At 40.2% G+C, this 18482-nt stretch overlaps 1 protein-coding gene across 7 annotated transcripts in view; it reads left to right on the forward strand.

Moving 5' to 3' along the window:
• The first annotated feature begins 332 nt into the window (after positions 1 to 332).
• The window catches only part of ARL13B (ADP ribosylation factor like GTPase 13B), a 64307-nt gene continuing 46157 nt past the window's right edge, over positions 333 to 18482 (forward strand). Inside the window, exons 1-3 of one of the 7 annotated variants that reach the window (XM_025417704.3) lie at positions 333 to 668; positions 14922 to 14992; positions 18108 to 18357. In XM_025417704.3, coding sequence (XP_025273489.1) covers positions 610 to 668; positions 14922 to 14992; positions 18108 to 18357 — 380 coding nt within the window. In that variant the 5' untranslated portion in view covers positions 333 to 609. Of the gene's footprint in view, positions 669 to 825; positions 848 to 1051; positions 1074 to 1197; positions 1207 to 12436; positions 12492 to 14921; positions 14993 to 18107; positions 18358 to 18482 lie in introns of those variants that run through there. The other 6 variants (XM_025417711.3, XM_049105537.1, XM_049105538.1 and 3 more) reach the window with 6 other exon arrangements.

Here is an 18482-nt window from a genome sequence, read left to right on the forward strand (position 1 = left end):
GCCGGAATCCCAGAGGATCCCCAGCTCCGCTTCATCAACCAAATCCCAGGAGCCCTGAGATCTCTGGACGCCCGCCGGGGTTAGAGACAGACCAGGACAGCCCCCGGCAGCACACTCTGCACGGGTTTGCACAGAGGCCTTGTCCACGACGGTGGGGCATTTCTCACCTCCTCCGCGGACGCTCCCGTTGCCTAGTAACGAGAACGCCCTCCCCGCCCCGCCTCCGCGGGGGAGAGGCTGGCCCTTCAGCCAATCAGAGGGCCCCGCCGGCGGCCGCCGCGCGGTGATTGGGGGAGTACGTGGGCGGTGCCTGGGGCGGGCCTTCCGCCCTGGGGGACGTCAGCACGTCGACGCGGGGGTTTTCTGTCGGCCGGCTCCGCTCGCCCGGCTGGGGTCCGTGAGTCTGCGCCTCGGGCGGGCTGTGCCGGGTGGGGGGCCGTGCTTCGCTCGCGGGCGGGCGCGGGGACCCCCAGCCTTGACCTCCCTCCCGACGTCTCGGCCTCAGAGGTGCGGCGGAGCGGCTGCGGCCCCCCGGGGACTCGGCCCGGGGCAACCACGGCCCTCGCCGCTCGGGGCTCGCATGGGAGGCGGCGGGAGGTGCGGCCGGGCATGTTCAGGCTGATGGCCAGTTGCTGCAGCTGGTTCAAGCGCTGGCGGGAGCCCGTCAGGTAGGCGGGGCCGGGACGGGGGCGCCGGGGGGCCCTTCTGAGGGACGGGGTGGGGGACGGGACGGTGGCGCGGGGGGAGCCCGTCAGAGGGACGGGGTGGGGGACGGGACGGTGGCGCGGGGGAGCCCGTCGGGGGGACGGGGTTGGGGACTGGACGGCGGCGCGGGGGAGCCCGTCAGGTAGGCGGGACCGGGACGGGGGCGCCGGGGGGCCCTTCTGAGGGACGGGGTGGGGGACGGGACGGTGGCGCGGGGGGAGCCCATCGGAGGGACGGGGTGGGGGACGGGACAGTGGCGCGGGGGGAGCCCGTCAGAGGGACGGGGTGGGGGACGGGACGGTGGCGCGGGGGAGCCCGTCGGGGGGACGGGGTTGGGGACTGGACGGCGGCGCGGGGGAGCCCGTCAGGTAGGCGGGACCGGGACGGGGGCGCCGGGGGGCCCTTCTGAGGGACGGGGTGGGGGACGGGACGGTGGCGCGGGGGGAGCCCGTCGGGGGGACGGGGTTGGGGACGGGACGGCGGCGCGGGGGAGCCCGTCAGGTAGGCGGGGCCGGGACGGGGGCGCCGGGGGGCCCTTCGGAGGGACGGGGTGGGGGACGGGACGGTGGCGCGGGGGAGCCCATTGGAGGGACGGGGTGGGGGACGGGACAGTGGCGCGGGGGGAGCCCGTCGGAGGGGGTCGGGGTCGGGACGGCGGCGCGGGGGGAGCCCGTCGGAGGGACCGGGTTGGGAACTGGACGGCGGCGTGGGGGGAGCCTGTCGGGGGGCAGGGTGGGGGACTGCGCTACAGGTATTAAGATTCAGCACCTGCTACTCGGTATTCATCCATTTAGGTGAATACTAGGTGGCAGGCACTGCGCTAGGCAGGAGTCAACGAAAATGATGCTTAACACAAAGAAGCCTTAAGTTTGTTACTCCTTATGAATAATGTTGACTTTTTAATAGTTCTACTTTGGAATTAGGCCAAGGGCAAATTGTAACACAGTTTTGTTTTTCTTGTGGTGGGACAGAGGTGAGGCTGGGCAGAGCAATACCTCAGAGGTGATGTATCTTTCTCAGTAGGTCATCTCAAGGGGTGTGAGAGCTTGAGAGGCCCATTATCCTGGTGTTAACTCTGACCAGGGCTGTGGCTATGGCTGTGTCTGCCAGATTGCTCAATAGTGTTTCTGAGTCGAACAGATTCCTATCTAAATCTTAGGAGTTTTGGCACTTTCCCTCTGTCAAGTGTGGATGCTTTTTGTCTTGCAGCATTTTGAGAAAAAATGTATGCGAGTCTCAGTGCTTGCAGGTAGCACTCAGGAAATGATCCTTCTGATCTCAGGAGACAAGTGCCTACTGGTCAGTTACCCACCTTCATTCATTTTATGCTTCTCAGTGTAGATACTAATTCTGGTGGCTGTGTTCTTTATTCCATTTTTTTCCATTTCCTGGTGAGCTTCAGTTGATCAGCGCTTTGCCAGAGATCACAGAGAAAACTTCTGGGATACAAAAATAAACCTAAATTTTTATCCCAAAATTTATTGTTCAATTTTATTACCAAAAATATAAAATCACATTCTCTTTTGTCTTCACAGCCTTGCTTCTGTTCTTCTTTTAGTATGTGAAGATGCTCAAACCTCTCTTACCTAAAAAACAACCCAAATAAATGTTTCCTATTGCTGCTGTAACAAATTACTATTAACTCTGACTGAAAACAACACAAAATCCTACAATTTTGAGGTCAGAAGTCTCAAATGGGTAAGGAGGGTTGCATACCTTCTAGAGGCTCTAAGAGAGAATCTGTTTTTCTTTGCTTTTTCTAGCAAAAAAAAAGGTTGCCTGCAGTTGTTGACTTGTGACTCCCTTCTTCCATCTTCAAAGCCATTTGCATAACATGTGTCTTCTCTGATCTTTTATCAGGACTTTGAAGAGGCCCTCTTCTGAGGACTCTTGTGTTTACATCAGGTCTGCACAGTACTCCCGAGATAAGCTCCGCACCCAAGGTCCTTAACTTAATCGTGTCTGTAAGATTCCTTTTGCCATGACAGGTTCCAGTAATGAGGTTGTGGACACTCCAGAAGTAATGAGGTTGTGGACACTCCATTCTGTCTCCCTAAGGAACAACCCTCTGCCCCTGCAGCCTCCACCTTTCCCTCTTAGCTGCACCCCAGCAACAGTTGGCCATGGATTACTGATCCTTTCCCGACCTCTCTTCCTCTCGTGCATCCCTTAACGTTCTGCGTTTGAAGACCTTTCGATTCTGTTCTCACCACACCGGCTGCTGCCTGATTATTACATCCAGTGGATTCTTTCCAATCTCTTGGCATCATTTGCCACTGAAGACCACTCTCTTCTTGAAATTCTCTGATGTATTTTTCCTGAATTTGGGAATTTTTACCTTTCTGCCTGTTGTCTTTTCTAGTTGCCAGGTAGCCCTTCTTCATCTCACTCTCAAGTCTTCCCAGGATTCTGTCTTCAACTCTCTTTTCTGTGTATTCTCCCTTTATGGGCCATTTTACCTCATATGGTGACTCTAGCTGCCACTTAAACATTGACTCTCACATCCGCGTTTCCAACACAGAGACTCATCTGCCCCTTGAAGATTTACATAATCCTATTCCACCAGAATGCTCAATCCCAGCACATCCACAATTGAGCTTATTTTTATCCTCTCTCATTTCCATGCTGACTTGTTTCTGCCTTCCTTTTACCCAGGTCGAGCGGAGAGTAATCCTACATACCTCTTTGTGCTTTGTTCTCTCAAATCAAGTCTTTTGGTTTCTACCTGCTTATACCACTTGTATGTCTTACACTCTTTTAGCCTTTCCATACCCGCTGCTCTGTTTCAGATAAAATTTCTGTTATTTCTCTCCCACATTTCTTTGACAGACTTTTCACTATTCTCTGATTCTCTACACTGTTGTCAGTGGTCCTTTTTCCTTTTTCCTCCTGTCCAAGTTCTTCATGCCAAATTTGCCAGACTTAGTTCTGTAGTCCTCCATCCCTCACCAAATGTCCTTCTGTTTTTGGTTGGCTGTTTCTGATCATTCCTCACATGCCTGTTGGGAGATTCTTTCTTTCGGGACACTTTCTTTGAATTCCATCTAGATTCTTTACCTTTTCATTGTATTTGCTTAGCACCCTGTATTTGGCTCTACTTATCCATGTATTGTAGTAAAATGTTAATTTAGCTCTTCTCACCAGTCCTCCAGAATGGCTTGTGGACAGGAGCTGTTGTTATTTTAAATACGTTTGAAAAGAGTTCATGTTTATTTTTATCTAAAGGTGATGAATGTTTATGTAGAACATTGAAAGCACAGCTAGGCAAAAAAGTGGCTTATATTAGTAATTCACAATCTCACCCCCAAAGATTTACATTTTAGTGTAGAATATCTTACATACCAGTAAATTCCCTTTTTATTGAGCTATAAGTGACATAGAAGATCCTATTAGTTTTAAGTGTATGCCACGATTATTTGATATTTTTATCCATTACCAAATCATCTCCATGGTGAGTCTAGTTAACCATCTGTTACTATACAAATCATTAAAGTATTATTGACTATATTCCCTATGGTGTATATAACACCCTCATGACCTATTTAACTTATAAGTGAAAGTTTGTACCTCTTAATCCCCTTCACTTATTTCATCTCTCCTTCTATGGTAACCAACAGTTTGTTTCCTATCTCTTGTAAGTCTCTTTCTGTTTGGTTTGTGTGTTTGTTTTTTAGATTCCACAAATAAATGAAAGCATATGGTATGTATGTCTTTCTCTGACTTATTTCACTTAGCATAATACCCTCTAGGCTTGTCCATATTGTTGTAAATGGCATGGTTTCATTCTTTTTTAATGGCCAAGTAGTATTCCATTGTATATCTCTATACCACATCTTTATTCATCTATTCCTGCACATTTAGGTTGCTTCGTTATCTTGGCTATTGTAAATAATACTGTGATGAACATGGAGGTGCATGTATCTCTTCAATTTTATTTTTTTATTTTTTTATTTTTTTTTATTTTATGATAGTCACAGAGAGAGAGAGAGAGAGAGAGAGGCAGAGACACAGGCAGAGGGAGAAGCAGGCTCCATGCACTGGGAGCCCGATGTGGGATTCGATCCCGGATGGAATCCAGGATCGCGCCCTGGGCCAAAGGCAGGCGCCAAACCAATGCGCCACCCAGGGATCCCAACACGTATCTCTTCAAATTGGTATTTTTGTTTTCTTCATATAGATACCCAGAAGTAGAATTAATGGGTCATATGGCAGTTCTATTTTTTATTTTTTTTGAGGAACCTCCATACTCCATATGTTTTCCATAGTGTTTTCCATAGTGGCTGTTTTCCATAGTGGCTGCACCAATTTACATTCCCACCAGCAGTATATGAGATTTCCCTTTTTTCCACATCTGTACCAACACTTGTTATTTTTTGTCTTTTTGGTAATAGCCAATCTGACCAGTGTTAGGTGACACTGGTTATAGTTTTGGTTATAGTTTTGATTTGCATTTTCCTCATGATTAGAGACATTGAGCATCTTTTCATGTGCCTGTTGGCTATCTCTATGTTTTCTTTGGAAAAATGTCCGTTCAGATCCTCTGCCCATTTTTTAATCAGGTTTTTTTTTTTAGTTGTATCAAGTTATTTTTTAAGATTTTATTTATTTATGAGAGACGGAGGGGGGTGGGCAGAGACACAGGCAGAGGGAGAAGCAGGCTCCATGCAGGGGGCCCAATGCTGGACTTGATCCCAGGACCCTAGGATTACTCCCTGAGCCAAAGGCAGACACGCTCAACCACTGAGCCACCCAGGTGCCCCTTGTCAAGTTATATATTATCCTAAGTTTTATACATTTGGGATATTTATCCTTTATTTGTTGTATGATTTGCAAATACCTTCTCTCATTTAGTAGGTTGCCTTTTTTGTTGATGGTTTCTATATGTGTAAATTTTTAAGCAATGAAGAAATAATAGAGTGTTATTTTACAGCTTCTTTTAATTTATTTTTACTTTAATCATAATTAACATCTTTTTGTATCATTACATGTTTTCCATGAATTATCTTTTCAAGTAGTGTGTTGTATAGATTGACCAAGGTATGTTTAATCATTCTGGTTATTAAATGTTTAGAAAATTAAAAAATTTTCACTCTTATGAACAGTGCTTGGGTGGGCACCCTTCTGTAAATATTTTTGGAAATGAGATTAGAGATCAACTGATGAGAGCAAATGAAAAAGTTTAAGGTATTTGTGGTGTGTATTGCCAAATTGCTTTTCAGAAAGACTAAAAAAATTGTTACTCCTACCAGAAGTGTATAAAAATGCCTTTTCCCCTCAAAAAATGAGAGTCATCGCTTGTTTTTTTTTTCAGGTTATGGGGAAAATGCTATCCGCATTAGTTTCTGTTTTCTTGATTCCTAGTAAAACTGTTTTTCCCTTGGACTTTCATATTTCTTCTTTTGGGACTTTCCCAATGATTCCTTTGCTGTATTTCTCTTGGGTGAAGTGCATTTTCTTACTGAGCTTGCTTGCTTTCTCTCTTTCTTTCTTTCTTTCTTTCTTTCTTTCTTTTTTTTTTTTTTTAAAGGTTTTATTTATTTACTTGACAGAGAGAAAGACTACAAGCAGGGAGCAGTGGCAGACAGAGGTAGAGGGAGAACTGACTCCCCCGCTGAGCAGAGAACCTGATGTGGGGTTTGATCCTGGGATCATGACCTGAGCTGAAGGCAGACACTTAACTGAGCCACCCATGTGCCGCCTTACTGAATTTTTCTAAAACAGATTTTAAATGTATATAGTAGTAATCATTTCTCTGTAGTGTATATTGCAGATATTTTTCTTCCATTTGTCATGTTTGTAAATTTTTTGTTGATGTTTGAAGCATAAGCATTTAAAAATTTTTTATTCAAATACACCACTCTTTTAGTGTAATAATTGAATTATATTCCATTATATGTATCCAGGATTATATTCACCTATACTTTTTTCCTAGTACTTTTCATATTCTAATTTATAACATTTAAGACTATTGAAATTTATTTTGTGTATAGGGAAAAGCATGTATCCTGGGCACGGAACCGAAGCCACGGTGCTCAGTATATTCTAGACCTTGTAAGTGGGTCCTCACCCTTACATATTGTCATCTACATACTCTGAACTCCTATTATTTATGCCAATAGCATCTAGTTGATACAATAGGGCATATAAAATATGATAGAATATGCAAGAGTTGAAAGATGATTTCCAAGATTTTTAGCAGGAATAGAGAAGGCAGGAAAAAAAAAGAATAGAAGGCAGGAGTTTTGATGGGGGTATAATTTTACTGGGATATTGAAGGAATTTGTATTTCTTTTTTTTTTTTTTTTAAGATTTTAAGAGAGAGAGAGGCAGAGAGAGAAGCAGGCTCCATGCAGGGAGCCTGACGTGGGACTCGATCCCGGATCTCCAGGATCAGGCCCTGGGACGAAGGCGGCGCTAAACCGCTGAGCCACCCGGACTGCCCGGAATTTGTATTTCCTAAGCTTTCCAAGAACATGAACTCATGAATGACTCACCTAAGAGAAGAAGAAAATTAGTGTCAATTTAAATGAGAAAAAAAATGGCAACAAGAATTATGTAATATTACAATTAAACATAAAAAATTAGTATTATTTAAACAAAATGAAAAATATGGTAAGTACTCATGTGCCTACCACCCAGATTTATAAGTATTAGCCTTTGGTTATCACATTTCAGTTTTTTTCTAAGGAAATAACAAATCTTTGAAGCTTCCTGAATCCTATTCATCTCCTACCATCCCTCCCCAGAGGTAACCACTAGCTGGAGCTAGTTTCTTGTTCACCTATATTTTTTGGTGTCATAATGCAGCTTATCAAAGTTTACTTCAAATTTATTAGTAAATTATTATTCACTGTGACCAAGTCTAAAAGAGACTCAATTGTTACTTCAGCACTGTGGATTAATGCTTTCTGTACATCACTGTGGTATCTAGTAAAAGCATATCGTGATAGATAGTGTATGTCATCTTTGCTATGAATTTTTTTGACGGGGACACATTTAGCACCTTAATAGCCATCATTTGGATTTAAATAAATGTAACTGTAAATCCTAGACCGTTTATAGAAACTGCTGAGTTTTTAATTTGTTAATTAAGCTCTACATACAGATTAGCAAGGATTATCTGATGTGCTGTCCGCAGAAGCGGAATGTTTTACATTTCTTTGTAAACTGCTAGGGCTTCTTGTTTATTCTTAATGAGAAGTTTTGAATTTTAGGATAAAAAGGGACCTAGAGGCGTTCTGATTCTACCCCTCTATATTCTAGAAATGAACAAATTGACACTAAAAATTTGACTTAAAACTTCAGAGCTGGCATTATGACCTCAAGTTTGGTCCTCTTTGCTCCATAAATTTAGGTAGGAATTTTGATGTAATATTATCCTGGGCTCTATTATCTGAATTAAAATGTCAGAAAATAGTTCACTTGCACAATAAAGTCACACCATATTTTTTTTTTTTTGGTGAATTTTTTATTATATTGATTTTTTGTGGCAGGTTTTTTCTTTCTCTTACACATTTATCATAATGTGTTCCCAAGTTTTTTTTTTTTTTTTTACATGTGTTTATGTTACTTTTTAAATTTAGAACTTGCTTTATGTAGTTCTAAATATTTTCAGAGGGATGCCTGGGTGGCTCAGTGGTTGAGTGCTTGCCTTTGGCTCAGGGTGTGATCCTGAAGTCCCATAATCAAGTCCCACATCGGGCTCCCTGCATGGAGCCTGCTTCTCCCTCTGCCTGTGTCTCTGCCTCTCTCTGTGTGTCTCTCATGAATTAATAAATAAAATCTTTAAAAAAGATTAAAATATTTTCAGAAATACCAGTTCAATGTGTCTTTGTGTGTGTGTGTGGGGGGGGGGGGTGTGTTTGGTGAAATAGTTTTTTTTTTTTTGACTTATATTTTTGAAGTTACAAATAGTTTTTATGTAATTATCTCACTGGAGGTCTTGTCTTCTTAGTTGACGGTCAGAAAGTTTAGAATTGTGTTCAAATGATTGCAATAACATCACTCAAAAAAGATTAATAATACAAATATTTTCTGAGTCTAAGTTCAAAATTCCAGTATTGTGTTGCTTGTATTTCTGGTATATCAAATTACATATCTGTTATATAAAGAGACTCTGAGATCAAATATATAAAACAAGGTTTTTAGTCTCTTAATCCCTACTTTTAATTTTTTTTACTCAGAATTATTTCACTTTTAAAAATCTTTCTCACTGTTGTTACCTTGAAACCTTGAGCATGTAAACTTTTTCAGAAAACTTCTGCCAGTAAGAAGATAGATCATTTTAGTTATATTCCCTAAGATTGAACTATTACTTTTATGTGAGGATTTACATAAGTTAAAACTATTATCATACTTTATCAACTGGAAATTGCATATTCTAATTTTACTAGATATTTATTCACTCAGCAAATGGAGTCAGAAAATACATTATGCTGTTTCATTCAGTAAAGGTGCTTACTTAATGTGTGGCCAGCACATTTGATGCTGGGGCTACGGAGTTGATTGGCAAGTTCTCATAGAGGAAGGACACTGTATGAGACGTTGCATGAGAAAATTAACATGTGTTTGCTGTTGTAGCACAAATGGTCAGAAAGGACGAGGGGAATACCTGGGCTGGTAGGCCTGCTGGAGTACAGTGGAAGACGAGGATCTACAGAGTTTGGACTTGATTTTAAGGAACCTAAGCAAAAAAATGCCATAGTTAGATTTTCATCAATATCATGGTTAGGTTTTATTAGCAGCATGCAATTCATGACTTTGGTTAGTGTACCTGTTATTAGGTACCTACCATCTGTTAGGTCACCAACTAAATTAAGATGGTAATAGACCTAAATCTGGGGAGGGAGAGAACTTCAAGATGCTCTGATGAAAATGAGCCATTCTTCTTGGCTAATCTGATGTGTATATACAAAAATGTGAGTAAATGACAGGTTAGACAAAATGGTCCAAGTTACCTTTTAAAATAATAATCAAAAATAAAAAATAAAAAAATAAAATAATCATTACTATTTTTACAAACCATTGTGTTTAAATGTCCCACAGAAGCTGCTGTTGACTAACTTCTTATTAGCATGTAACCTTAGGTAACTGTGCAGGGACAGTATGAATATAAATGATAGGGTAAAGTAGCTTTGGACTATAAAGACCTACTGTATAAATTCAAAGCATTGGTTATGGCAGGGTTTGGGAAAAGATGAGCGCATTTACTTCTGAGTTACTTAATTTGAAATAATTACCAAAAAGATATTTTTATTTTACAGAACTTTATAGTATTTGATATTGTTCATCTCTTAACCCTTCTGGAGACTATTCCCGATGTTGCTGTTTCTTTGGTCTCCTCATTTCTTTCTGACTACAGTTTTAAGGATTCCATGCTCCCCTGCCCCTGGCTCTTCTCCTTCCTATGCCCTCCCTGGAATCTTTCATCTGTTCTCATAGTTTTAATTACCAGGTGTATGTCTCATAAACCCAGGACAGATCTCCCTTTTGGCTTCATACTTCAATGAGATGGGCGAGTACTGATGTCAACATGTGTAAAACTGAACCCCATTTATCCTCTTCTGTAATCTGGTTCCTGCCTGTTTCTGTGGTCTCATGTCATGGACTCCCTGTCTTGAATTGTATGCTATAATAAGAATATCTAGTGGTTGAGCACTTATTTTGTGCCACAAGCATTGAGCACTTTACTTGCACTGTCATATTTCATTTTACCACATCCCTAAAGGATGGATGTTGTTACTAAGTAATTTGACTGGTAAAATAATATGGCCTAGGTCATATAGCTTGGAAGTGGCAAATACAGGTCTGTGTAATACCAAGCTTGTGGCAGTATATCAGATTACACACCATCCTGATATTTATTACTAGTATAAGCATACTGTGCATCTTAAAATACCACAGAATCCTTTTCCATCTCAGCCCCTTCTAGTTTGGTATATAATTAAAGACTTACTTTTAACTGTAGTAAAAGTATCACTGTAAACTTTTAGGAAGGTCACATTATTAACTCTTTGTTGATACTAGTTCCTCAAGTAGCAGTGCATCAGGTTTCCTTTAGACTCAATGCATAGTTGTGTCGAGTCGTGATTATGTATGAGTTTAACAAGCGTCTTCTCCTTTGGTTGAAGTCCCCTCTACTCAGGTGTACTCTTAGCCCCTGGCTTTAGTACCTCCACACCCTGCCAGTCCTCCTCTCCTTGGTGGCAGGCCGTGTTCTCTGTCTGGAATCTCTTCATACTCCTACCTTCTATTTTCACCTTCCCCTTGCTTGGCAAACTTCTCCACTTTAACAGCTTAGCTGAGGCATTGCCTCTCCAGGTTGGGTAAAGTCCTCTTGCTCTATTACTTTAATATCTCGTAAAGATAGATGAGCATACTCAGCGGTCATAGTGTCACAGTATATTTGTTTATGTTTTAGTCACTTACATTAGAAGGTGAGTTCTCTGAGCTAGAAAACCCTGTCTCAGGCATGTTTGTGTCCATAATACCTAATGCACTTTTATCAATTACTGTCTGGTCAAATGACTAAATGATTGTTTTTATTGCTAGTATCAACTTTTCCTGACATTATAAACTTAAGAACACTGTATATATATATTTTTCAATTGAAGGGTTAATGTATTTGATTAATAATCATGAGGTTAAAAGGCAGAGTTCTTCCATCTTTCTTTTGTCACATAGGCACAGCCAGCTGTTCCTAATCGGTGATAATTTACCAGACAGCAATGACATGCACGTTTTGACATGTATCAGATTGTACATCTTCATTTTTTAAACGGTTGCATAGAATTTTGAGCGTTAGGTGAATGTTAACCTTTTAAACCCATTCTATTCGAAGTATTAATTTAATATTTTGTTATCAGACATTGCAGTAATTCATGCGGTGATTTTCATTTGTACTGCTAATGTTATGTTTACTCATTAAGATTTTAATTACCCCAAATATTCAAGTCATGTTTTCAAGTATATGACATAATCTAAAAAATCAACTACCTTCAAGAGTAAAAAAGAAATCCAAAGAGACTTATTTTGTGCCAGTCTCAGCATAATTATAATTTTTCAATGTGTTATTTTCATGTTTGAAGTACTTTTTTTTTTTTTAAACATAGCCTTACTTTAAAAAAAGGAAAGCTTTTAAAGTAAAAAGCTGGAACATCTGGGTGGCTCAGCAGTTTAGTGCCTCCTTAAGCCCAGGGCGTGATCCTGGGGAGTCCATGGATCCACGGATCGAGTCCCATATTGGGCTTCCTGCATGGAGCCCACTTCTCCCTCTGCCTGTCTCTGCCTCTCTCTCTGTGTCTCTCATGAATAAATAAATAAAATATTTAAAAATAGGTATAAGTAAATAAAGTAAAAAGCTAATATCCTTGGTAGCAAGCTTTAAAGAACAGTGTTTCAAATGTGTAATAGCAATTATTTGGAAGGTTTTTTGTTTTGTTTTTTTTACCTGAAGTCTTGACAAGAATGGAGAGAAAACATAAGAGGCAACCTGAGTAATAGAGAATGAGGGGCCATTTTCCTTAAAAAAATATATTTGAGATTTTTCACTTTGGCTTATAAGGCATGAGAAAGCATCAGTTCCGTGATATTCCTAGGAATTGCTGACCTGGTTGCAGCTGGTCCCCCTTGACTTCTAGAGCAGGTGTGGTTGTCTGCTCTCTCTTCTTGGGATGCCTGGGCTTCCCCATGGCAACAGTCGTCATACATACTCACCTAGCACCTTTTTTCTTGCTCTCAGATACAGAAGGGCTAGGGATTGTGGATGTTTGCTGCTGTTATAAAAGGTATTTAATACATATTTATAGAGTAAATGATGCAAATAAGCATAATGTGGGCATTTTGTTCTCTAATAGTAATCATTTTGGTTCATGGTTATGTTTGAGCATGAGAGATCTTGAAATGCATTATAAATTTTCAAAGGGCAATTGAATTAGTTTTAATTTTATTTTAATCTAATTCATTGTATATCTAGTAACTTAACTTACCTAAAATATTATATAAATGCTACATTATCCATCTCTTTTGGATAGACATTTACTATATTTTAAGAAATTACTCTGTGTTTATATCTTATTTGATATTTGGTAGTTAGGAATTCTTCAAAGAAAATAATGATGCTATACTCCGAAATACTGTTCAGCTTTCCTTAAGAAGTAAACTCATGTTTTCCAAAGTTGATAATGCAGGTACAATTTCTACGTACATAGAGGTGTCCAGACTTCACATACTACCTCAGGTCCGTAATCTGTCATGGTTCTCTTTGGCATTGCTACTGACCTCCCACTTGCTGACTAGGGATGGGAAATGGGGAGGCTGCTAATTGTGGCTTACTTTATTCTTACACTGATTCAAGCTTAGATTGTACTTCCCTTTATTCTCCATGTGGGTAGAGACAGTTGAACATTTAGAGGACTGGTTCCTGGATAACAAAGGAAGTTAATATGGAGAGTAAACTAACTTCATTCACAAAAGTTGAAGTCCTCACCTATAAGGCCCTACATGATCTGGTCTCTCCTCAGTTTCTGACTCCCTGTCCTCTCCTCTCCATTCTCACTGGATTTTACCACACTGGCTTGCATGCTGATACTAGAACATTCTTGCATGCCCCCACATAGTGGTTTTGTCCTAGGTGTTCTCTCTTGACCCAGATGTTTGCATGACTAACTCGCTCCTTCAAGGCCTTGCTTCTCGTGAGGCCTGCCCATATCACCCTATGCAAAACTGCAACCCAGCTCCTATCCCTGCTCCTGCTTCTTTCTAGCCTGCTTTATACTCTGTTCTTTTTTTTTTTTTTTTTTAACATACTTAGTTCTTATATTTTTTATTATTGCCTCCTGCCACTAACATGTCAGTTTAGTTAGGGGAAGAATTTCTGTGTTCTTATTTTTGCTGTAGTAGTTATTTTAACAAACAGGTGTATCTCAAGTACTTAGAACACTGGTGTCTAGTGTACAGAGATGATGGCCAGTAACTATTTGTTTAATAAATGACCAACTTGGTTTTTGCAAGACCGAGTTTGTTCTTCTCAGTGTATGATCTGTAACTGGACTGCCTTACACCTTCAGCTCTGTCCTTTCTTTTTGTTATATGGATCCTTTGAATACATCTGTAATAAAACAAAATGAAACAAAAACAAACAGATCCAAGAATCAGGGTTAGAGAGATGTAAGAATACCCCTTCTTAACATCTAAGTTCTGTGTTTGGGTTTTTGTTTTGTTTTTTTTTTAATCCCTTTTTGGGATGATTGTTAGTGAAGAATGACTTGGCTGAAACCCTGACTGTAGCCCATGAGCATGTGGCCCTGTGGCTTTAAAGCAACAGCTGTGTTATGCTGTGGCTTTGTCTCTGCGTTCCTAGTTCCCAAACTTCTCTTGTTAATGGCTGGTCTTAGCTCTTAGATGATGTGATACGTTAGCCTGACACAGAAATGAGCTCTAGTGTGGACTATATTGCCAAGATAAAAGAACCACTGTAATAGGTTTGTTCTTTTTACCTATCCCAGGTTTAAGAAGTCTCTAGGAGTCAAGTGATTGAGGTTCTGGTTCTGGCTCTAAGCGACTCATTGTCTCACAGCTCTGGGCTTATGTTTCTTCAACTGTAAAATTGCACTAGACTATTTTTTTTTCTGATTCTGTGAAATTTGGCTATATCATCAAAAATATTTTAAGCTTTGTGATTGTAAGAGCCCTCTTTCAAAATATGAATGTTACCACTTGAGTTAATAATCATGTTATTATATTGGATTTATACCTGGTAAGGTGTTTGCTGCATATCTAAAAACAAGTGAGCACACCAGTAGTGCCTAGAACCTAACAATAATTGTTTTCTTAAATATTTTACAAGAAAAAAGATTCATGATAATCTTTAGAATTCAGTTAACCAAAAAATTAAGTCTTTAGTCATGATAAGTAACTCATATGTTAGAATCCTTCTCTCCTCTTTCTCTTTTATTCTTTCTCGACCTTTTGCACTATCTCTTGTACAATCTTCTTTTCCTTTTTTTTTTTTTTGCTTATAGAACAGAAGGATGATACTTTAAAGGTATTTCTCAAGAATTTGCTTTTGGAATCTATTCTATTGAACTCCCTGGGGTCTAGAAGATTGTCTTATACATAGTAGATGCTTCGTAAATGTTGCTTGAATGAATGAATTTGCTTTTACTTTTCCCCAATATTAATTCAGAAAGTGATTTTTAAATTTTTATTATTTTAAGAAAGGTGACTCTTGTGATGGTGGGACTTGATAATGCTGGTAAAACGGCAACGGCAAAGGGAATCCAAGGAGGTAAGCTGGAAATATTCATTATTAAATTATTCTGAGTTATTTAAGTTGCTTTGTTACATATTCATTTGGTATAGATGGTGTACACTCCATTACTTTAAATTTTTAAATTCTTAATGGCTAATGTGGTGAATAGACTCCAGCTTAATAGTACCAGCCTGTTAACATGTTTCAGATTTAAATAAGTGCAGAGATGCAGAGGATCCTTGAAGTCTTCAAGGAAAGGCATTTAACATCTTGACCTGGATTTGAAACATGTAACCTTGAAAAAATTACCTAATCGGAGTTGTTTCCTGGAAATGTTGCCATTATTTTATCTGTACTTACATCTCTCTCCTGCTCAGAATGTTCTTCTCCCTTCTTTGTCCTAATTATGTAGTTTTTAATTCTTCATTTTTCTTTCATGGCCTTTCTGAAGACTTTGTGTATCATAACTTTCCCCTCTCCTCTTTACCTTTTTCCTCTTGAATGCCGTTGGTCTTAGTTTGGGCTGCTATACCAATATCATAGATTGGGTGCCTGAAACTACAGTTATTTCTACAGTTGTGGAAGTTGGAAGTGTGAAGTTGGAGTGGTAGTGCAGTTGAGTTCTTGATAAGGGCTCTCTTCCTGATTTGCGGGCAGCCGTCTTCCTGCTGCCTCCTCCTGTGGTACAGAGGCAGGAAACAAGCTCTGGGGGCTCTTCCCAGAAGTGTACTAATCCCATCATGGGAGCTCCACCCTCATGACCTCACCCAAAGCTAATTACCTCCCAAAGGCTCCCCCTCCAAATACCAGTACGATGGGGATTAGGGTTTCAAAATAAGAACTTTGCCAGGAGGGATCCCTGGGTGGCACAGCGGTTTGGCGCCTGCCTTTGGCCCAGGGCGTGATCCTGGAGACCCGGGATCGAATCCCACATCGGGCTCCCGGTGCATGGAGCCTGCTTCTCCCTCTGCCTGTGTCTCTGCCTCTCTCTCTCTCTCTCTCTGTATCTGTCATAAATAAATAAAATATTAAAAAAAAAAAAAAAAAAAGAACTTTGCCAGGACAGGGAGCACATGGCCACAGGACACAGACATGCAATTTATAACATCCTCACACTATCCTCTTTTTCATAGAAATACAGGTTCTTGTGTTATTTCCCATTAATATATATCTACCTTTATTGTACTGAATGTTCTGTGAGGACAGCAACCCTATCTTACTCATCTTTATATTCTAATGCCTAACAAAGCCCTGTTCTGAGTAGGTGTCTCTACCTGTTAGCTAGCTCCCTTATCCCTACTCCAGCATTGTTGATTTATTTTCATCGATAATTTCCTGGGGGTAACTCTCATATCATACTCAAAGACTGCTGCCTATTTTAATTGTGGAAACCAGTTCTGGCCTGGACTAGATCCATATTTTTGAATATCTGGTGTAATCCTGTTTGGGGAATATTGTGCTGCTTAAATTGCTTCTAAACTTTTCTACTAGATAATGAAGGTCTTAGAAAATTATGACATGTAATTTTTTCTTTTTTTTTTTTTCTTTTTTCTTTTTTTTTTTTTTTAGCTCTCTAGGGAGCTGTTTAAACTGCACTAAGGTATTTGCTGCAAGGGAGTAGTACTTTGCAAATCTGTTCCCCAGTGACACCTAAGCCTAGCAGCAAATGCCTTTCAGATTTTTCTTTGTAATAGCAAATGTTTTGCTGAATGTGGGAATGATAAGTCCACCTACACCAGTGTTAGGTGTCTCACCTAAAACAGAGCCTTCTGCAATGACTGGAATGTTCTATATTGGCTCTCTCTAATAGTAGGGTCGGCCACTAGCCACCTGTGGCTTTGAGCACTTTAAATGTAGATAGTACAGCTGAAGAACTGAAATATAGTTTAATTTTAATTGATTTTAATTTAAAAAGCCTCATGTACTTTGTGGCCATTGTATTGCCCATGCAGCTGTAAACAAAGTCCAATGGACTACTATTTGTTGTGGATTCTGGTGATGAAGAAAGAATGAGAGAGACAAGCATGAGGTTTGAACTGTTCTTCAAAGCCATGGAGTCACCGGGTTCTATTAACCTTTCATGAGTTCTCTCTTTCCATTCTTCTCTTTTTATTTTTATATCTGTCTGAAACGTGGCCATCACTCTCATTTCTAGTCAGTTCTAGAGACTTTGTAAAGATGTTTCTTAATAAAGCACTACTTTAGTCACCTTACTTATATTGGTCTGCTGAAATAACTTCCCTGGCTCCTCATTCTTTCCAGAACTCTCTTCAGTCTGCGTTCACGATCTAAAGAATTTACTCCTGGCAGCCCCGGTGGCACAGCGGTTTAGTGCCACCTGCAGCCAGGGGGGTAATCCTGGAGACCCGGGGTCGAGTCCCACGTCGGGCTCCCTGCATGGACCCTGCTTCTCCCTCTGCCTGTGTCTCTGCCTCTCTCTCTCTGTGTCTCTCATGAATAAATAAATAAAATCTTTAAGAAAAAATACTTTAAAAAATAGTTTACTCCAACTGCAGCATTCAACTTGTTTGTACTTTCTTTCCAGAAAAACTCAATTTTAAACATATGAGAACATCCAAAACGTGTCCCTGTAGAATTAATGAAATCTACTCTATATTTGCAAGCTGCCCAGAAAAGTTTCTTTAGTCCAATTATAGTTTTAATTCAGTAATTAAAAAAGAGAGTCTACTCATAGCTTCTCCCATTTTTTTGGTTCTTCTCAACTATTCTTTAAATACTCACTTTTTCTTTATAACATCACAGAGGTTGTACTATGCCTGGGGATGGTGGTGGTATAAAGGGCTGAAATTTTTAGTATTTGTAACTTGGAGAGTTCATTTATTTATTCATTCTACAGATATTTATTAAGTACTTGTTCTGTGGTAGAGAGCTAGCGTTATATCAGTGCAAAACAAACAAAAACCAGAAATTTTTATCTACTTAGAGCATAAAGTTTAGTTGGATATTTTATAATATCCACCCTTCTCCCAAACCAGTATACTTAGATATAAAGGTTAGTGTGTAAGCAAATAATAAACATTCCATTTAGGGCTAAATTATGATGAAAAACACTTTTTTGTCATTTAAGTTGTGAAGTTAATGTTATTAATTTAAAGTCTAAAGTTTGTTTCTTTTGTATCATTTGAAACAGAGTATCCTGAAGATGTAGCTCCTACTGTTGGATTTTCCAAAATCGACCTTAGGCAAGGAAAGTTTGAAGTCACCATCTTTGACTTGGGAGGTGGAAAAAGAATTCGGGGAATCTGGAAGAATTATTATGCTGAAGCCTATGGGGTAATATTTGTTGTGGATTCCAGTGATGAAGAGAGAATGGAAGAGACAAAAGAGACAATGTCAGAAGTGCTGAGACATCCTAGGATATCGGGAAAGCCTATATTGGTGTAAGTAATGCTGGTGTCATTGTAAACACAGAAGCAGTGGCATTAGCCAATAAAGAAATTTACCTAAGTTACAAAATAAGCTAAAATTGTCACGTCCTAATATAATAAAATGTGATTAACTGGTA

The sequence above is a fragment of the Canis lupus genome, chromosome 33, assembly GCF_003254725.2.
Source record: "Canis lupus dingo isolate Sandy chromosome 33, ASM325472v2, whole genome shotgun sequence".
In the NCBI taxonomy this organism is placed as follows: domain Eukaryota; kingdom Metazoa; phylum Chordata; class Mammalia; order Carnivora; family Canidae; genus Canis; species Canis lupus.